This window comes from Labrus bergylta, chromosome 4 (assembly GCF_963930695.1).
Source record: "Labrus bergylta chromosome 4, fLabBer1.1, whole genome shotgun sequence".
Classification (NCBI taxonomy): domain Eukaryota; kingdom Metazoa; phylum Chordata; class Actinopteri; order Labriformes; family Labridae; genus Labrus; species Labrus bergylta.
Window position 1 is genome coordinate 10,439,080 of NC_089198.1, and position 22,315 is coordinate 10,461,394.

The 22,315-nt window shown below is 40.6% G+C and overlaps 1 protein-coding gene across 1 annotated transcript in view; it reads left to right on the top strand.

The window, feature by feature from the left end:
* kirrel1b (kirre like nephrin family adhesion molecule 1b) overlaps positions 1 to 16,357 on the top strand; it is a 100,200-nt gene extending 83,843 nt beyond the window's left edge. Inside the window, exons 11-15 of the mRNA XM_065953684.1 lie at positions 1,093 to 1,309; positions 3,253 to 3,360; positions 6,159 to 6,286; positions 6,912 to 6,986; positions 8,392 to 16,357. Of these exons, the coding sequence (XP_065809756.1) occupies positions 1,093 to 1,309; positions 3,253 to 3,360; positions 6,159 to 6,286; positions 6,912 to 6,986; positions 8,392 to 9,030 (1,167 nt within the window). The 3' untranslated portion in view covers positions 9,031 to 16,357. The remainder of the gene's footprint in view (positions 1 to 1,092; positions 1,310 to 3,252; positions 3,361 to 6,158; positions 6,287 to 6,911; positions 6,987 to 8,391) is intronic.
* The last annotated feature ends 5,958 nt before the right edge of the window (positions 16,358 to 22,315 follow it).

Here is a 22,315-nt window from a genome sequence, read left to right on the forward strand (position 1 = left end):
AGTGTGTGTGTGTGTGTGTGTGTGTGTGTGTGTGTGTGTGTGTGTGAGTCACTCTGGTTAATACAACAGAAGATAAGATAAAGGGAAATTAGCATTATTGATCCCCGAGGGGAAAGCGAGAGATTGCAGCAGTAAATAGAGGAGTTTGGATAAAAATCACACAAATAAACATATTGAAAGTTGCGTCTTCATACAGGGCTTATATCGCCTTGAAGGATTCGGCCTGCTGTGTTGATTAGCGACAGATTTATAGATTTACTAATGTTTTAGAGTACTGATGTGGCAAGCCTTTGATCTCGACTTAATCCTACACTGACGCAGACTTACTTTTCCATTTTAATGCAATCCTTTAAAGTAGCGGATCACACAGAGGGAGGATTGGAGCAAGTTTTGCATACAGAGTGCTTCCGAACAGTTGATTTATATATGTGTTCATAACTTCATGTTCCACTTCTTACAGAATGTACAACACATACAAATAGCCACAGATGAATGTCAAATTATTAAGAATTACAATAAAATGCATCGAAATAATTGAAGTGTAAATAAAAGACATCTTCCTGCTGTCTCTTCCAGGCTTAAAATACAAATAAAAAGTATTTAATTGTGTGTTGCACAATCATTGTGTTAGAGCCAAACTTACCATTCAGAAACAAAAAAACAGAATCAAACAAATCAAGAAGCAACTCACCAAAAGTGCACACAGCTTTACGGCACTAGTTCACACACCCAAACACCTAGTTGTGGGAGTGTCCCCACATGGGGGAGGGGTTACTGCCCTTTGTGATGTCACAAAGGGAAAATCTCCAAACGGCCTGTTTGAGCACACATTTTCTGAAAAGTGGAGCAGACTAGTGACACGTTAGCGTTCAAAAACCAAGGTAACGTGTATTCTGAATCATATGTGACCTTTGAGGTAATACCAAATTTTTCATACCTTTTTTAGTTTATGAAAATTTAAATTAAGTAACAAAAAAGACCCAGGTTTGAGTTACTGTGATTTCATATACATGTGTTAGTCATCCCAATAAGGCTTTAAACAAATTTGACACACGTGAAGGCTAATGATCCCCCTTGAAATGTGTGTTTCAGGTTTGGGCGTGGAAGGAGAACGTGTGGGAGAAGGAGAAGGGCACCCTGATGGAGAGGTACACGGTGGAGCAGAGTAAGCCTCCATCCCAGGGCGGGGCCGTCCTCTCCACCCTCACCATCAACAACGTCATGGAGTCGGACTTCCACTCGCCTTACAACTGCACCGCCTGGAACTCGTTTGGACCCGGCACTATGATCATCACCCTGGAGGAGACAGGTACGGAAATGTGACAAATGAAGGGTGAAATGAAAAAGAAATGTTAGAGATTGTGGATTTCAGTTGCTCAAACTTTGCTCTTGCCTCCAAAGTAACGGAAACAGTTTCATCGTTTGTTACTTCATTCTGAAGTGGAAAAGATGTTTGTCCCAGGTACTGTCAGGTTGTAGCCAAGGTTTTTTTTTTTTAAATGCATGGATGTGATTATGAGAACAGGATACAAGACTCCCAGATGTTTTCTGTTAACTCCGATGAAAGGTGCTCATCCAGAGAAACTTTTTCTGGTTTCATTTGTTGCCCTGCAAATAAAAATTCTTTCCTAGGCTTTGAGAAAGATTAAAGTCAGACGTTTAAGTGTTTTGTGTAGTTGAAAATATTAAGACTGACGATTCTTGTTGAGCTCTTTGCATATTTTCTGAGTCTTGGGGATATTTCTGTTGCAGTCATGCTGAACCTGTGGGGGAAACATTAGTAGTTAGGAAGACTCCCCACACAGTTCCCAGACCTCCTAATACAGCCATGATTGCTTCTACTAATCCAGAAAAGGTGGCACTGAGGACTCTTACAGGCAGCCTTTAGTCATTGAAAAACAAATGTAAGAAGAATGCCCGTGCAAAGATTATTTGCTTACGGTTTATGATGATACGGACCTACAAGGCTGAAATAAAGTATAAAGTAAAGTTTGCAGTATTCTGAAAGATATGGAATACATTTTTCCAGTTTGGAAGTACCATGAAGTACGCACAGAGTACAACACACGAGAGGAGAAGACAACTTTAACAGGCCAGCTCACATGGATGTTAAGAAAGCAAGTTTAAGAATTTCCTATAAAGCTACTGGAACAGTGGGAAACCTTCATTTCGAGTCGATTTTGGCGCCCCCCTGTTGACAAAGTAGTACATCTTATTAACTGATATTGTCCTTTAAATGTGTAAGTAATGCTTTCTGACAAAACATCTCATCCTGCTTTTAGTCAAATGTATCACTCAACTTTTTTTCTTCTCTGTCGAAAATGTAAATACGTTTTTTTCCTCAGCGAGCTGCTAATCTACTCACCTGACACCTACCCGGTGTCAGACGTAGCAGACATTAATAATAAGTAAAGAAATAATCCTTCTACTAGCTTATGGTCTGGTTTGCTTTTGTAGCTCATATAGAGGCGCTGGTTTTAATTTCAGCCAGTTTCATAAGCAGTTAAAAACTCCTCCCAGCAGCTTTAAAAAATATCTCTGCAAAACACAAGAAAAGAAAATTTGGGATTAAAGCATTTTTTTTTTTTTTTTTTTTTTTACACAAAACACTTTTTTTCTTTGAATAAAAGTTTACATTGTAACTTTCTCACTGTCTCTTTAATGTGTGTGTGTGTGTGTGTGTATGTGTGTGTGTGTGTGTGTGTGTGTGTGTGTGTGCGCTTTATGCTCTCCTCTCCGTTACAAGCTGAAGTACCCTTGAGCAAAGCTGTTTGGCGGTGGCCTCAGCCGGAGGACACACAGGAGAGATAAGAGTGTTATGAGTCCATCCTGGCTGGCTCCGCGTTTTATTTTGAGAGCTTGCTGTGTCACATTACATTGAGAAAATGATTTCTTCATGCTCTGTCAGTCTTATCTGCCTCTTATTCTTTCAGCTGTCAGATTTCGCAGGCTTCACAAAATCTACCGAAACATCTCACACAGAGAGAGAGAGAGAGAGAGAGAGAGAGAGAGAGAGAGAGAGGGAGGGAGAGAGTGTGGATTTGTACCTCCATGTACACTAACAGTGTTTTTATCCCCTGTCTGAGTTGCATGCCTTATCAACATAAGCAGCCCTCAGAGATCCAACATTAAGCTACTGTAGGACACAACAGGATTTATGCTTAAACTGCACAGGTTTCTGTTACAATGAGGCAGCAGCTGTCCCTCAACCCCCCGACCTTTTTTTTTTTTCCCCGCTTGTGTTTGTTTCAGATATTGTTCCGGTGGGAATTATCGCCGGTGGTACGGTGGGCTCCTCAATTCTGCTGCTTATGTTCCTGCTGGCGGTCGCCTTCTTCCTCTACCGCCAACGCAAAGGCAGTGAGTGCACACACTGGTTCCCTAATGTGTGCATTTGTAGGAGTACACACACACACACACACACACACACACACACACACACATACGTTTTTACTGTATGTGTCTGTCAGTCTTCCTTTCTCTCTTTCTTCCACTCTTCCAATCTGTCACTCTCCACGTCTGAAGAAAGGAACACACGCCAGCGTTATAGCTTTTTATTCAAATGAGATTAATGAATATTCATACAACATGGCAAACTGCCGTAAAACGCCCACTGCATGTCGCTCTTTTCAGTCGACTGACATGCAATTGTGTGATGATTTTTCAAAATAAATCGTATTTATGTTCCGCTCCTACACTAGATAAAGCACATACATAACAAAGCGGCGACAACAGCATTTAAGGGTGAATAGTGTTTGAATTATGAATTCCTATATGTTATTTATACAGCCTGAGGCAATCCAATTAGCATTTATGAGCTCAAGCCGCTCTTAAGCAAAACCAGAGAGAGGAAGAGAACATGTGGTGCCTTTAAGTTGTTTAGTTTTTCAACCGTTCCTTTTTGCAAAACACAGAATCGGGAAAGACAATGAAGGTGACTGGCAGAGTTCCCCAGAGGGATTTTCGAGGGATAAGAGTATATTTTTTTCTGCTTTAAAGCTGATAACACACACAACAGAGAAGATATCATGCTGAAATAGAAACTCAAACAAACGTTGTTGTGGCTCCAGATAAGCCGTCTCTCATTTGTCGTGCGATTCAACTCCAGACAGCACGAGACTTCAGTCTTTCTCCTTTGAGGTTTCTGCTTTTGGGAGATTGTTGTTTATGTTGACAAATATTGACTTCACTGGTGCTGAGGATAGATCCGCTAAAGCTGGGAGTGTTATCGCTATAGGTTACATGGGGCAGCGTTTAACCCAGAGCTAAACCAGTTTTTATGCCCCAAAAGCCTCATTCGGGGGCCGTGATGTGGAAGACTGTGTGACTAATTTAAATGAAACCCCTTTTAATGAAATGACATTAAACTTGTTTAATCTCTACCTGTGCATATTTAACCTTGTGCTGCTGCAGCCTTTATGTTAATTTGACAGCACTCAATTCAGACTTGTGTCACATTACAAGGTTAATAAGATTGCTGTCGTGACTTTTAAGTTAAAGTGACTCTGGCACTCGTTCAAATATGAGACAAACATATGAATGTGCCTGCACTTTACAGCGCAGTAACAAGTCATGACAGAAAAAACTGGAATTTGTCTAAGAAGTGTTTGAATCTTTGGAAGTCAGCTGTTCAGTGACATAACACAGTGTGTACGGTTTCTGTAAGACAACTTAAAGAATCTTAAAGTGTTTGCTCATTGTTGGTATAATGGTGGCTATAAAACAGCTGGCAAACGTTGTACAGACAGATACAAGGAGATTAAGCTAAAGCCAAAACTAACAGAGTCATGTTACCAGACAAATCTGAGCCTCAAATACAGACAAGAACAGGATCCAGAAGGATTAAAAAACTGCTAAACTAGTACAAAGCCTAGACTGAATACAAAACATGGACGTCGTCCCAGTGACATCACACATTACTTTCTTAAGTGGCATTATGAAGCCCAACGGTGGCGGTCCCCATATTGGAAGTGTCGACTCCATCTAACTTTTGGCTAATCTAGAAGCAGGCAAAGAGGTGGAGTAGTAGCAGGTGAAATTATTATCTTGTTTGTTGAAACAACGTCTAGCTAGCAAATTACAAAGGATGAAAACAACACAAATCCGACAGTTTGAGGTCACATACGTTATTTATCTCTTAGCCTTAATAGGACAAAACAAAAACGGATGACTTATAAAAACTCACGAACACACCTCCAGTTTTTGTGAATAAAGAAATGAGCTATAGAGACCAAAACTTTTTTTTGGCTCAGGCGGTAAACATGTTTTTTTTTTAATGCTGTAAAAATGGACATTTTGGGCCTCCAGTGGGGATATCTTGATTTGTTGGGAGAAAACCTCAAGTGGATACTTCAGAAACTACAGTTTTTTCACTTCACATTTGCTTCACTTTTCAACACTTGGTACAAAGACAAACACAGTGTATAGTGGGGGGAAAATAAGGGATCTGTGTAGGTGTGCAACAAGCACAGGTGATGATAATCCAAGAGGAAATGTTGGACCAGGAAATGCGCCAAGATTTACTAAAACGTAAGCAAGGTTTTGGGTTGTCAATCTTTCCCTAAAGTTAACAAGCATAAAGGATGATGCAGCTCCCCAGAGCCAGCACAGCAGCTCCAAAAAGCACTACTCAACAACTCTATAGCTAACCAAAAAAAACAAAAAACAGCAGCGTATCTTGGCAAACGACACAGTTGGTCGAAAAAAGTCTTTGGGAATTTATGAGCTTTTTTCTGAGCCATTATGTTGGTTTCCCATTTACAGGAAAGAGCCAGCGTTGAGTGCAAACACCACAAGTTATTTCAGCACACACAGAAAGTGGAGCTTGTGGCTTGTGAGGAGATACCAGCTGAAAATTGTGAATTAGAAATTGTCTAATACAGTCATAAGATCGGCTACAAAATCTTCATCTTCATAATATCCAGACGTTTTCAAATGTTACCTCTGCCTACCTTTTGAGGCTGCCAGCTCGCCAAATTGATGAAACTAATATCAATAACAGAAATGAGAGATAATTCACAGTTTTAAGGCAGCACTAGACACAGAAAAATGTTGCTTTTGTTGTTTTGATTGCCTCTTTAACAAGGCTGAGAAATTAATCAATCATTTATCCTGACATGGACGTACAGCATGACCTGAGGTTGTTGTTTCTCTTCCAGGCCGACGGGGTGTCACCCTCGGTAAACCAGACATCAAGGTGGAGACGGTCAACAAAGAGACCCACAGCCTGGAGGAGGAGGCGGCTGATGTCTCCACGGCAACCCGGATGGTCAAGGCCATGTACTCCGTGAGTAGACGCCCATATCTGAGTCACCCGGGGGCCGAGGAGAGGAGGCGTATGGGTCAATGGCCTTGAATGTACAGACACTGACACAAAGGCCACGAAACATGGCAGGAGAGACACACACACACACATTTTCACTATTCAAAGTTCATGCACACTCGATGAAGTAGAAACACATGTACGGAGCCTGGTGGCAAACAAACAAGCACATTTAAAAATACACGCATAGATACACTATTAGGAATGGTCAAGTTTAAACAACCTGCAAAAAGAAGACTCTCTCACTCTTTGCACATTAACGTCCATGAATGCACTCGTACTCACAAAGAAAAGAGACAGAGACACACACACACACACACTTCCTTAAATAAAGGAAAAGATCCAACTCTGGCAGTCGTGGGAAAATCAAGCAAGGCGGTTCCAAAACTCGGACTCAGGCCGCGTTTCCAACGACTAATCGTTTTTCGTCTTCCTCTCTCTTGGGATGAGAAACCTGAAACTCTGTTTTCCTCTCCCCTCTCTCTCTTCCTTCTCCTTTCCTTTTCTCGCCCTCCCTCTTTCCGTGTGTGTGTTTCGTTGTTTGATGGTTTAGTTTCTGCCCTCTGTTTCCCTCTCTCCCTCCACTCAGCCGTTCAAAGACGACATGGACCTGAAGCAGGACATCCGGAGCGAGGGGGACACCCGGGAGGAGTACGAGCTCAAGGTGAGAAGCTGGTTGCTGACATTTTTTTTTTTTTTTTGCAGCTTGAACTGTATATCATGCATGATGCACAATCATAACATATTTCATGAACTCGTGGTCTTATCCATCATTAAGTGCTAATTACCAGCTCCTTGATTATCCTCCGCTTCACTATTTACACTCAAGTTAAGGGCTTTTTTCATGACCACCACTTTTAATAATTCATCCTTTTAAATGTTAAAAAAAGGATGATTCTTCAAGCTTCAGTTCCAGGATTCTGCTTGGCCAGGTTGATCAGATCTCTTAGCCCCGGAGTGGAGTTAGAATCTCCGCATAATCACAAATCCCTGTGCGCTAATTGAAGTTTAATTACAAAACATGTAGAGTATTAAAAAGTGACCTAGTCAGATTAAACTTTTATTCTTCCTAATGGACAGCAGGGGGCGTTAGATAAATAAATCCAATCAGATGAAAACAATCCCCCAACTTTACATTTGATAAATACCTCAGTTAACATTGTCCTTATGATCCCTATTGCTAATTTTGAGTCTTTTTCAATCCAGCATGAATTTGATTTTCTTAATTATAGTAATGTATACGAAATAGCTTTTTGCTGAGTTTGCTTCAGGCTACCTGTGATTGTCACTACCATAATAACCTGTCGACCAGGATAGAGACTTAACAATGTGAATAAAAAAGGGGTGCTTTAGCTCGGTTGGTGGAGAGGGTGCCAGATATGCAGAGGCTGCAGTCCTCGTCTCACTGGCCTCAGGTTTGACTCCCGATCCGCCCGTTCTCTCTTAACACCTTCATGTCTATCTTCAGCTGTCCTATCAAATGAAGGCAGAAAAGCCCCCCTAGAAAATCTGAAACAAAGCAAAGTTGTCTTTATATGGACAATAAAGTTTAGAAGAAAAAAAAACAAGATGGGGACGGCCAAAATGCCGAACACCAGGCTTCAACTTTGAGTTCATAAATCAATGGGAGTAGTTACTGCAGCTACATCCCCGAGTTATACGGGTCTATGCTCAATGCTTCCTGTCAGATAGAAGCTAAGCTATATTTATCTTGAAGGTCTCTCATTATGTATCGTGTTCAAACACATACTGTGAGCCACATAAACCATATAGCATGAACAGCAGCACGCCACCAACTGCACCGACATCACCACCCATATCAGCCTGCAATGTGACCGACGACATCAAGTATTTACTTTTTAATAAGTACGAAGGTAGAAGCATGACACAAGAGCTGAAGCCTCGTAGCTCCAAGAGTGGTAAAAGCAATTTGGGTTAAAAAAAAAGCTAAGAACCAAATGTAAAAGAGCTTCCCTTGCACAAACTAGCTATCTTCATCCCAATGTTGATGCTACTCTTGCACTTTGCAAATAAGATTCAAGGACTCATTTTTTCACCTCTGCTCACAGGATCCAACCAATGGCTACTACAACGTCCGAGCCACCACCCACGAGGAGGCGCGCCCCCAGTCCCGTGCCATCCACTACCAGGGAGAGTTCCGCTCCCCTAACCCCAACAACCGACCAGACGGTGCCACCTCCAGTGGACCTCCGGCTGCCGCCGCCGGTGCTGTTCCCCCCAGCGGTGTGCCAGGCTCAAGAGCCGGCTGCTATGACCCCCGCCCGCCTTCCAGGATGTCCCACGCCACCTACGCCCAGTTCAACACCTTCACCAGGGTGGCGCAGAGCCAGCAAGCTCCTCCCAATCCAGCGCTTCAGTCGCCTGGAGATTACCCTGGAGACTGCGGCTTGCTGGACAGCAATGCCCAGCTGGCGTATGACAACTATGGATACCCCTCCCAGTACCCCAGCTACCGCATGGGCTTTGCTCCTCCACCCATAGAGGAAGGTCCGGCCTATGAAATGTATCCAACAGGTCAAGGGACCGGGCCAGGACCCGGACCAGGGCCAGGGCCGGGTCCAGGGCCCGGACAACAAAGTCCTGAAGCAGGACTAGGGCAGTACGGAACCGCCACTCGTTTCTCTTACTCGTCTCCGCCCTCTGACTATTCCCAAAGACACACACAGCGGATGCAGACTCATGTTTGAGCAACACAGACAGCAGTACTTAAAAAAAACCATTAAACAAACCTTAATATGAAAACAATTAATCATACTTTTTTTTGTTTCCATCGCATCAAGTGCATGGGATTCGGTTCAATTTCTGAACCAACAAAAACACCTCAACAACGCACAGCAGTTAGCAGCATCACCTACAAAACAGTTAGCAGCAATACATGCGACACATGCAAAGTGACATTCACACACACAACAGACCTTCTGCTGCGTGCAGCGTTTATGCTCCATGAAAAAGCAACAGCGAGAGCCACAATCATAAGAGACAAAAGGAGAAGAAGAGCACTTTGAGAACAGGAAGAGGAAGAAGAAGAAGAAGAGGGCCAGGAGCTGACAGAGGAGCCTTTTTTTCTTCTTACTCCTGGATCATCACCCTGCATCACATCTTCCTCCCAAACCCATCTCTGTAAATAAGTGCAAATGGAGATTAGGGTCATTTTGGATTTCCTTGTACAAACCTAAACAGTGTGATGCAGTACAGTGACCTACAGCAAACCTTCCAGTAATCCAACACGTTCTGACTCTTAACATACTGCAAAAACACACACTCATACACACAGATCTTAAAATACTTATTTGTTTCTATGTATTGCAGCAACAGGGGCAGCTCAGACAAAAAAAAATATCTGGCACTTTTTGATCCTTTTCCCTCACTTAAACCTGCCCAATTCTTACAAGATCTACCTTGAATGAAGTGGGACAGAGTTTCCTAAAGGGGTGTAAGTAAGTGACCAGAGTGCCAATGCTTATGTGCCAACACACAAACTATTAATGTGTGTCTTCTTTTTTGTAAAATTGAACGATGAGATGCTGTGGACAAAGAGGTTTTGTACATGCCACTGAGAGGAAAGAAAAGAAGCGGTAGCAAGCGTCTCTATGAGCTCATCGTCCACTTCATCTCTCATTTTGTATCATCATGACGCATTCCTAAACTTAACATTTCACTCAAGGTCATTGCTGTGTGTATATGGTTTTTGTGAAGCGAGGTGTTACGGGAGTGCTTTCTCATTTAGCTAAATTCTGCAATTTGTACAAAAAGATACCTCCCCTACCCTCAAGTGTCATTTGTTTCTCTCACTTGCACAGTAGAATAGATTTTTTTTCCATATTTATACGGAAATGTATGAAAAAAAAATGGCATTCAGAAACATTTTATAGTATTTTTATAAGGAGTTGTGGACCAAAGGTTCAGCATTTTGGGTGAAACTCACTTTTTAATGTGTACGTGGAGACGCGATCGTTAACTGGAAACCTTTTGAGTTTCTCTAAAAAAAACGATGGATGGTGTTTTTCAAGTGGATGATGTGTAGACTTAAAATTAGAACATTTTGAAGAGTTTCTTTCCAAAAATGATAAATATCTACCAATCAGTTTGATGGATATCTCTTTTTGGCTTGAAACCCTTTCTTTGACTTCCGGTCTTCTGACTGGACTGCCTTTTACAAACGTCGACGACATTCAAAATGATGGATGGAGATCAAGCAGCTGCTCACTTTGAGCCGTGCTGAGAACTTTGTAAGCAACGAGAAGATCCAAGTGTTGTCTAACATATCAAAATGAAGGTACAGATGGTTCAATCTAGCTCATATGGTACTTTGTACATTTATATGTAAGTATGCTGGTTTGTTCAGTGCAACAGAAAAATTTGGTGGCATTTCTCGTCGGAGATTTTTCTTTCAATTGTGTCCGCTTTGGTACGTGTGATTCGCCTGTAACAGCATGGGTTCATAAATATCAGCCTTTAAAGTGTTGCTTCTCTACTCTGATTTCTAATGATGCAGCTTCTGTAAAAGCTCCCATTTTAATGAATCTCCATCACCCCATTGTTAAGCCTGGGTTTTAGACGTTCCATGGGACTGAGACGTTACAGACGTGGACTTGTGGTTGAAATTGAAAATGCCGTTGATGTCAAAACCCAAACACTGTGTAGGAATTTACCTCCAAGTTGATTCACATAGAATTCTGATTGAAATTTTAAATTGGGTATTCGTCAAAATTCAGGGTTGGGTTACAGACCGCCACTGTTTGATAGCTTTTAATTGTGGTTGTATTGAAAAGTGGGTTGACATTCAAACCCAACGTTGGCTTGTCAGAAACAAACAACCCTGACGTAGGTTCCTTTTCTTTCTTTTTTTCAAAATTGAACTGCCAAATTGGTCAAAACCAAAATGTTTGGTTGACAATCAATCCTCAGCATTGGACAGACATTGACTTGTGGTTGGATGAAATGATCGTCTTCATGCCAAATCCCGATGTTGTCTTGACATTAACCAGAAAGAATGGCTGACATTTTATTTCGTTCAGATTTGAAAATTTGATATTTACTAAAATCCAACTCCCAACATTGGACAGACCTAAAATCCCGGTAAGAAACCTAAAGTGTGTTGACGTTAAATCCCACCATTGGCTTGCCATCACCCTGCTTTGTTAACGTGTGTAGAATTTTTAGTCCAAATGTTGATGAATACAAGTTCAAACTAAGCAATAGGTGATCATTTACCTCAAACATTAGACAGACATTGAATTGTGGTTGGAAATGAAAATCAGGCTGACGCTTGACATACTAATTACCAACATTTTATAAATGAAATTTTGTTTCCAGTTTTACAAAGTTTGTAAAAACTCTTAACAATGTGTATACGTGGAGATACGACATTTGTAAGCTACAGTAAGAAATAGTTGGAAATTGAATCCGCATGATTTCAAGAGCCAACATTTGCTTGACATCTATAACCAACTCTGACAGACTATGAGCTTGCTTGAAAATTAAAAATCAAATATCCATCAAAACCCAACGTGTGCTTGACATCAACCTCTTACAACGCAGTTCAGCAAAGCTGTTTGATCCATTCAATCAAATATCCTTTTCTGGCCTGAGACTTAAATCCTGTATCATGTTTTAAGCTAAAAGGCTAAATTAGTTCTTTTCTTTCAACGTACAGAAAAGCTCCTAACTATTGATGAAACCATTGACCTGGCTTTTTTTTTTTGGACAGTTGTACAGAACTTTGAACCTTAAATATCTCCAATTAGCATTCGCCTTTAAAAATATATTCAAGCTGCTGCGAAAGATCATCATTAAGGAAGCAAACACAATATCCGATTGGTTGTCAATGAGTAAAAGAAACTATGTTTTGGCCAGATTTTGTGGAATGCTTATCTCTATAAGACATCATTTGACCTCTGCCAATATCTGGAAATGTTGTGTGGTGTTAGTGCATCACTGAAAGCATTTGTCTTAACAAGCTACTTACAGTAAAAACAGTTGATACTGTATCATCTGCAGCAAAGTTCCAGTCACACTGAGCTGTCTTCAAATTACCATTGGACACCATCATGAGTTGATTACCATTAGCAGCTTAAAATGATGAGGTTGCAACACAGAAACAACTGTTTTTTGTTTTAAGGGACGTTAAATGATGATCATTTAAACTTGTTTTGGCAGTTACCAGAAATTGCTTCCACATTTTATTCCAACTGTTTCTTCAGGGCAAGTATGCTTTATCGGATTGTCAAAGTGGGACTTAAGGCACCAAAGAGCCCCCCACTTCTCTTTCCACCACACATTTTAAAGCAGTTTAAATTACATCAAGTGACACCGTGCTTCATAAAGAGACCAGAGGCTGCGAAGTGAAGCCAGAAATCTCAGCAACTTTACTATTTAATCATTGAGTCTTTATATTTATCAGCCACCCTATCAACCCCTCACAGATACAGTATATTATGGTAATCTTCTGCTATGGGGCTGTAAAACCTGTATTTATTGCCCCTATTTTGAATAAACACTCTCAGAAAGGAAACTAGAGCCACGCCACTCCTGATTAGAATATCAGATGAAGCCTCGTAGCTCCAAGGTCACTATATATATATATATATATATATATATATATAAAGCATTTCAGTAGTTATGGAGAGAAGAACGGCAGATGGAGCGCCCTTTTAAATTTATATGGTTATCACAGCCTCAGTACTGCATACTATTACCTCTTTACAACCTTTTTACAGAGTTGTAGCCGTGCAGTATTTTGCATCCGACTTGAAATGTCATCTTGACCTTGTGTAGAATGAGAAAATGTGACACTGATGAGGTACTGAGGCCAACAAAAAAACACATGCAGGCCATCCAGGTACTTCGTCATTGTTGCTTCAGTATTTACATTGTGACAGTCAGGACGTGTAATTATATTTAGGACGCCATAAATGCCAATAATGCAAAACAGATGTCAAGATTTGGTTCAGAAATGGGGAAAAAATAGAAAGATTTGAAGGGGAATATGGAATCGTTTTTACTCCATCGGATTGTTTCACGTCCTTTTCATTCTCTCATATTAACCACCGCCTGTACCAGGTCGACTTCATTTAAAGGCATCACATCATGGAAAACCTCTCTTACAGTATTTTGTTTATTATAATTTTATTATAAGATGAAAACATGGAGAAAGTATAACAGCTGTGTGTATGTTGAGGGGGGATTGTTTTTTGTTTTTTTTACAGAATATATAGTTACATGAGGTCATAACATCAACCTCTGTGTTGTTTATATGTCAACTTTCTTATATAAAGATATTATTTCAATGAATTATTTTATGTTTGTATCACAGGTGGAGGAAATGACTTCAGTTAGAAGTGTTTCAGATTTTATATGGTGTGTTTCATTTGATTAATCAGAGCTGCTTGAAAAAATATACATGTGTTTCTGTGGCATACACGACTCCTCAGCCAGGCCACAAATAGTCAAAAACTCTGTCTCAACTAGGCCAAACCAGGCTAGAAGCAGGCCAGACACTGCTGCACACTGCTCTGTTCCATGCTGTGCTGTGCCGTGCCATCCCGGCCAACACTGACTCAAGTGGCTCGATGTCCATTTTTACCTTTTGCAGTGTTCAGTGAGTGCCAAAAGACTGTGCGGGAAAAAAAAAAACTAACTGAGCAGACAAACTAAATGCAGCAGTCGTTTGTGTTAATGGGGTTTATGTGGCTGTATGCTTGAGGGTGATACTGTGTGTTGGTGTGTCCGAGTGTGCGTGTGCTATACCCGCTTCTGTCTCACATACAGTGTGTGCTGTGGACATGCATGTGTGTGTTTACATGTGTGTTTGCAGCCTGTGACACCAGTTTTATTCATACCATCAGAAATGTGTTGAGCCTGCTGACTGTAGAGATTAGGGGTTTGACTGATCGGGAAATGTTGATTAGATCAGAGTTTTGTTGGGTGTCGTCTGCTGGTATGATGGAGTTTCCTCCTGACCACAGGTACACAGTCTTCAACAGGGATGCATGAGGTCAACATCGGTATCGACCAATATTGGCCCTGTTGACAGACATCGGCACATTGGTGCATAATGTGGCATGAACCGATGTTTATTTGTTGTGCCAAATCAATTAAAAGCTGCCATCTAGTCAACCTAACTACTGATGAAGAGAATAGTTTTTTCATTGGATAGATGAAGTCACCAGTTGAACAAACTCTGACATTGGTATCGGCTGAATGAAATCAAAATGGTACCATTGTAACCATGTGTCCTACTTTCAATTAAATACCCTCGACATTTATCTTTTCAGCGTTAGTTGCAGAGCCAGTCTGTAATATACAGTGACTCGTATATTGCTAGAGCTTCTTAAGAACTAGACAAAAACACATCACGGCTTTGTGGTTATAGGATTGAGGATAGTTGCATCATCATTCTGTGCTGGCCAACAAGAGGACTTACAATGTCTCTGAAATCAAAGACAAACAGTGTGGAATAAATCACTGCAGCTTAATGATTTCTTTTATTTCACCTTTTTGGAAATCGCTGTACATTAGCGTATTTCCTCAATCATTGGAGAGCGTTTTTTTTATTCCTTCTAGCAGCTGATAGTATACTGCTGTGCAACTTACAAGGACACAAACTAATCAAAATAACCCAGACTCAGAAACAAAGATTAGCCAAAATAACCTCGATGTCACACTGGATGATGAAGTGGATAATTAGGCTTTTGAACAGACACACAATCTTTTCTTGGCAGCCTCTTTGGTGCCCCTAGTGGATACATATGCTACTTTTTACCATTAACTGTATATAAAGATGGATAGTGTGCCTCCATGTCCTCCGATTGAACCAAAGTGAAGCCAAAACACCCCCGCAATGGACTCTGACATATTGCACATTTGAAGCTTGAGTCTGCAGTGTAAGGATCAGCTAGATGGGCTACTGTGTTAAATCCTGCCATGCATTCGTCCACTGAGCTGTCAATCATGGCATTTTGCCCCCTTTTTAAAAGCATCAAATAACTTATTTTAGCCCGAGTGTTCGACTGTCTGAGTTTAGTTTTAATAAGAAATATAAAAAAGTAACTACAAAGACAGAAACTAAGTTTTAGAGAAATGAGTTGGACCTTTGTCACATCTGTTAACATGGAGGAGGCGGAGCTTAGGGCCTATTCTGCAGCTAGTCAATAGGGGGAGCTCAAAATGTTTTGGCTTCACTTTCAGGGAGCTACTGTGCCGTCTATCTTTTTATACAGTCTGTATTTAGTATGTTAATGCACTTGAGGTTACCGCCACTTAACACAAATCAACCAGGATTTAAACGAGTTGTGGATTATCACTTTAAGATGCCTTAAGGAGCCTCAAACCATAACGCAAATTTGTCTAGATTTGAATGTCAAGTGGATCTTTAAGAAAGCAGGAATCGATCTATATTTACTTTTTTTTTTTTTTAAACTGAAAGATAGTAAATATTTTCAACAAAGAAACCATGTCAGTCAAACCCCAATACAGAGCAGGACAGCTGGTAGGACAGAGTGAAGGATACATTGTGGGCCTTAGGGTACAAGGAAGGAGACAAGTTTGTCCTCTCACTCCTCCTCCAGCTGCTGAGGCTGTCTGCTCGCTGAAACAGCTGCACGAGTGGACAGGATGAATTGTTATTCGGCTCTGTGTCATTTAGCATATGCAGACACTGATAAATACAGCGAGGGAGATTCCATATATCTCTTGAGAGAGTCTGAAGTGGAGGTGTGCATGCAGGTGAGAGAGGGACGGTGTGGGTGTTCAGATACGCAGATATCCTCCATACTTCTTTACTTTTGAACCACAGTGTGTATTCTGTTCATATTGGTTGTGTGCTTCATTTTATCCCTTTTAATCAAGAAAAAAAAACCTGTACAAAACAAGATATTATCAAAATGTTGCTTTATTTTCATGTTACTCTGTTTGGATTCTGTTTCTTTTTTTTTTCTTTCAAAATGTATGTAATTATTTTTTCACAGTATTACAAAAAAAATAAAAGAAGACACGGCTTTCATAAGAACAGCAGCAGAGACTTCTTTATTTTCTTTGAAACCTGTCTGTGGAGAAACTGTTGTGTTAAAGTACATTTTGTATTTTTTATTTGTAAAAGTAAGTGCTGCTCTAAGTTTGAACTACTTTTACATCCTGAGGCATAACAAGAAAGGACACCTCTAAAGTCAGAGTGTAATGTTTACAGCGTATCCACAATGGCGACGGGAGAAGCAACAGACTGTTCTTTCTTCACCTCATCTCATCAGTCCTCCTCTCCACTCGCTCCATTTCTCTCTGTAACTATCCTGATGTCTGTTCTTTACTTCCTTTAACTTCTTCTTTTCTTTACTTCTTAGGCACCTCCCTTCCACCATCTTTCCTTAGTCATCCTTTTTTTTGTCTTTTTCATCTTTTTACCAATTCTCCTCCTCTCCTTTCCTTCTCTAACATTTCCTCTTGTCTCTTCTCTTTCAGTCTCATCATGTATTTAATCCTCTCTTTTCTTTGGTCTTCCCTTCATCCTCCAATTTCCTTCTTTCCTCTCCTCTTTCTTCATGTCCTCACTTCATTCATCTCTTCTGCCTTCACTTCTTACTTCTCATTTCATCTCACCTCTTTTCAGTTTTCACATCTTTTCTTCCTCTTCCTCTTCATCTCCACTTTCTTTTTCTTCTTTTACATCTCCTACCACCTCAATACACAACTTCCCATCCACCTCCTCTGATGTTTCTTTTCTTCGTCTACTCTCCTCTTTCTTCTCTTCTCCTTTCATCTCTCCTGCTTCCATTTCTCTCCTTTTCCCTCGCTCCATCTTGTCTTTTCTCTAAAGTTCACTCCAGGTTTTTTCCTCTTTTTCTCCCCCTTTTAACCTCTCATGTCCTCCTCTTCATGATTTGCTGTCCCTCTTGTCCACCTTATTCGCCATTCTTTGTCTTCCCCTCTCATTTCATTCCCTCTCGTCTCTCAAATCTTCTTGTTTATCACCTCTTTTTTTCGTCTTCAAATCTCAATTTTCACACTTTTCACCCCTCTGCAACCTCTTTTCTCCCCCAGCTTCGTCTCTTTACGTCTCTTTATGTCTCCACACTCCTCTTCTTTTACATTTCTCTCCTCAGTCCTCCCCTCCTGTCCTCTAAATGACAGGAAAAATGAGGCTGCGGAGGAAAAAGCGAGAAGAAAGAACAGATATGGCAGGAGAAAAGGAGACAAGGACAGGAGAAAGACAGGAAGCATTAGCCCCACTCCCTCCCTCCCTCTTGCCTCATCTTTACTTAGTGTGTAATAGTGATTATCGTCTCCTCGCTCCTCCTGCTCTCATTGAGGAAAAATGTCTGGAATAACCTTCAGCTCCGCACTCCCGACTCCAGTGGACCCCCAACCGCCCCCCCCCCCCCCCCCCCCCCTTCTCCACCACCTCCACTTCCATTTTATCCCCTTGTTCACATTTGAAGCGGTCGTTGTACGGATTATGGCCCCTCTCATGCTTGGCACGGCTCTCAGCGCTCCAGATATATTATCATATTAGTGGAGAATGATGTAATGCAATTCAAGACATTTGTCCTTCGCACACCCTCTGTCCCTCCGCAGATGATGTCACAAGCTTTGTGTCTCCGAGGCAGAGAACTTCTCAATTTTGGTCGGTGATTAACTTTGGTGTTGTCGCCATCTAGTGGTGGGAGAGGAGAACTGCGAGGATGGGTGGAAATCAAGAGAAAGGCAGGTAAATTAGGATGAAGGCTATTATTTATAACTGAAGCAGAGGATAATGGGAGTCATAATAGACGTCCTTGGTGTAACTGTACTGACGGGGCATGTTGGGTCAGGGACAGAAACAAAGACAGACACTGTGCACATGACTTGATTACAAATGCAGTTAAAAAAAATGCATTGAAGAGCTTGCCGGAAATAACTGGATCTTTTTGTCGTTTTATTTCAGTCCGCATTAACAATTTCTCTAAACCAGAATTAAAAACACAAAGAAGTTACTTGAAAACGATTTGAAAAAAATACATTTAGAGATTAAACCGACATAAAAGGTGTAGACTAAAGCTTCAGTTTATTATGCTCCACCTTTTTTACAGACTATATTCTGTTAGGCAACCCTTCATCTACAGACTAAAAAAATAAAGTAAAGAAACTGAACAGCCGTGCTAAAAGTCACACCTAATCCAATCCAATTCAACTTTATTTATAGAGCACATTTAAAAACAACAGAGTTGACCAAAGTGCTTTACATCAAATAAACAATGACAATAGACAAAGCAAAAACGAAGCACACAAAAAAGAAAAAAAAAACCTAAGCACGTGTATTTGTCTAATTGGTAGTCTAAAATATATCTATAGTAACTACCCATATTTAACTAATGTTTTTATTTTTTTTCAGTGAATGTTTCAATATTGATTAGTAAATGATAATTATCATTATATTTAAAGTTGTTTATATTGAGCAAGCCAGGATTCTGACATACTTGATCTCAAACTAAACAATTACCATGTTATGCTATAAAGACTACAAACTTGTATGTAAACTAAATTTGACTTCAAGCAACATCATGATGGACTTTGGTTTGGTGCTCTTTGGCGCCACCTGTAGGTCTCTGAATGAAACTGCACTGTCATAAAACACACTTAGTACTAACATTGCCATCTCTGAGCCTACTGTTCTTCCAAGCCTGTCCAATATTTCCTCTAGTCCAGCATCTTGCTTGTTCACTTTCTCTTTTCTGGTCACTGTCCTCTTCTTCTCTCAGCCTCGGTCCATGCTTCTCTCTCCAAAAGACTGTTTGGTATGATGGCAAAGTAGCATAGGCTGAAAGCAGGCAACTGGGGCGCCCTGTTGAAATGGGATTAGAGCCATTCTCCCTGGTGAAAGTATATTTTACTACTAGATGATTTAAGATGGAGAAAGATCATATTGATGCTTTAATTTTTTAACAATGCACATTTACTGTTTTAATGAATTTAAATACATTTTAAATCTATTTCTCCTGCTCCTTGTAATAGTAAATGGGTCTATGTTTTATTACTCTCATATTAAATCAGCCTCAGTGAATAAAATATGCTGTACAATTAAAGCCGCCTTACCTATTATTTTACAGCTCCTGTGAGGAGTTTTTCTCTGGTTTTGAAATTGACTGATATTAATATAAACGGCCCCTAATGATCGACACAAGCAAGTCAAATCATCGGCACACAGACGTTTGTTTCTATATAGTTATGTTTAATATCTGATAACGCCACAGGGGGGTAGGTGTCAGACAAAGTGATTAACTGCACTCTGCCAAAACAGCTTTTTTTTCACGGGAGCTTTAAATAAAATATAACAAGTTAAAGAAAAAAAATTACACAATTAATAGTCATTGTTTCACCACATGGCAGAAACTTTTCAGAAAGGTGCTGTTGACATCACAAGCGCTCTTTTCCAAATGTTATATTCCCTGTTGTTTTGCCGCCTATGGATCGTGTCTTGAACCGATATTCTCTTTGCTCCATGTCTGATCGGGAAATAAACAATCTAAAATAAAAAAAACATACAGTAAAAAAGTAACGACGCCGAGTCGGTCAAACAGCAGCCAACGTCAACAGGCTGTTGTCATCGAGACAGGACGGAGGTTTTTTCTGCCCGGAAAGAACGCTATGTGGATCCAGCACTGGGCCTTAAAGAAACCCTAATAAATAATACTCTCCAGGAAAACAAGCGTTTTTAATGTGAATAAAATCAAATATCAGTGACAGCTCAAGCTCCAAAATCAGACAAGCGTCGGAATGAATGATCATTTATCATGTTTTTAAACTATATCATAGTCTTAACAAGATCAACATCTCTGTGTTAAAAGAAACACAAGAACCAGAGATGACCCCATAAACTGCACCCATGAAAACCACAAAAAAAAGACCAGACGACAAACAAGCAGTTAATCAAGGAATCACAGCAGTCATAAAAACATCAGACAGTAAATCCCCGAGGGGAACAAGGATAATGTATCTTGAGGGCAGTCCAGAGTTATTGGTCTACCTCGATATACGACGTGTGCATACTGATATATTTTGTATTCCATTCAAATGTTGTAAGAAAGTCAAAGTGTAAGAATGTAGGACATTACATGTGGGTCCCTGGAGTACTTAACAAAAGGGAAGAAGAAGCTTAGACTACGCGAGGAGAGAAGCCTGTAGCACTGTTTATTCAGAATCCTCTGATGATTATCGAAAACAAAGACAGAACATTCAGAAGCAAGGCCAGACAAAAAAGAGCTGCTGGGTCTTTACTAACTGCAAACACTGTGTTCACTTTTGTCTTCACGTTTTCTATCCTGAAACACGTCCTTTGTCTCGGCGGAGGAAGTTAATTCATTAAGGAATACAGGTAAAAACATATGAGCACAAAAGTAACCTTGTGGAGATGGTCGCTGCATGGTCTCCTGCTGTCTCCATTAGTTGACTGTTTGGTGTTTGAAACGGTTTGTTCAGATTCCAACACAGATATTCAAAACACACTGACACAAAAAAACTAACCAACAGAGGCAGTGGAAGTCGACTCCTGTGGCCTGTTATCCTACGGTGGCTTTGAAGAGATGTAACGGCTGCTTCATGTTTTAAAAAAACAAAGAAAGCCTCTTATTCTTCAATAAAAAAAAGGTTTATCTATGTTGCAATCCTGTCTATAAAATTATCATCAGAGCCTGTCAGAAGCAAAAGCCAGCACTTGAAGTGGACATACTTTGATCACCTGTGATGGCCCTAAAGGATTACATTCCAGAAATCACAGATATTTTGTAGCTGCTCTCTGAGGTCTCTACTGAACTCCAGAATTAGTTGTAAGCTATGTACACCTTAAAGGCTTTATATGTGTTTTTTTTGATCCAGCAGATGTCGCCCTTGAGCACCAGCATGAAACCAAAACAACTTGCGCTGCATTGTCGTGTTAGCATGCTAATGCTAGCGATCTTTATTATGCTCGTATCTTCCCACTGCATGTAAATTTACCTGAAATGAGCGTGATCTAGAAACACAGTTAAGCAGTGAGTACAGTATGTTATTCTTCTTTTCTCTAGTCCCTCAATTAAACAACTTTTATAAGCGAGGGGAGGAGTCAGCCGGCCATCCCGGCGATGTAAACAAAGTGAAGATAGGACTCTGAAAACTCTGAAAACATCAGAGACAGTGGGACTCGGGTGTTACACCCATTGTAGACAGTCATGACTCACAGAGTTATTTTCAGAGGATATACTTGATTTCTATTACATTTAAGTGCGAAAAATTGCATATAAAGCCTTTAATGTGTGAAACCAGGGCCCTTGTTCAGAGACATGTTACTCAGCTGGCTATAAAATAAATAACATCAGCGGGTGCAAATGCATGAAACAACACAGACAAATATTCTGGTTAAATTTTGACACTTCAATCAAACAATCACCATAATGTCTCTCACAATACAACCGTTTTTTACCGTCCTTCTGAAGCATCAGTTGGCGCTTACCAACTTGCCACGGGAAGGCCACGTGTTATGCTTCATGTGCAGCAAATAACGCACAGTCGGTGGGCCGTAGTATGATCCGCCATCAGAGGTAGTGACAGAAGCATACTGGGGGGGAATGTGCTGGAGATGTCCAACAGCTGAGCCAGCGAGGCGGGACATCGTTTTATGTGTGCTTTGTGAGTGTGTGTATTATGTTGAGTGCTCATGCTGTGCTTCTGGCGCTCCTTGTAGCGTTCAGCAACATTTGAATTCACACTCTAGGACACCAAAATTACGTTGGTGTGTAAAATTACAGATGCAGTGTGTAAGTAGAAGGGCGGAACTGCAATACGACGCTGTTGTGGAACGGCAGTCTGCAAGCGGTTTGTGTTTCAAATTAGGGTTGTACACAAAGAGAGAGGACCTAGATGAAGACTATTGGAAGGCACTGTTGCAACAACAAAATGAAGAAAAGAGATTAATGTCAAGGGAATTAAACATACAAAGAAAAAATAAAACTGTTCAGGAAAAAACTG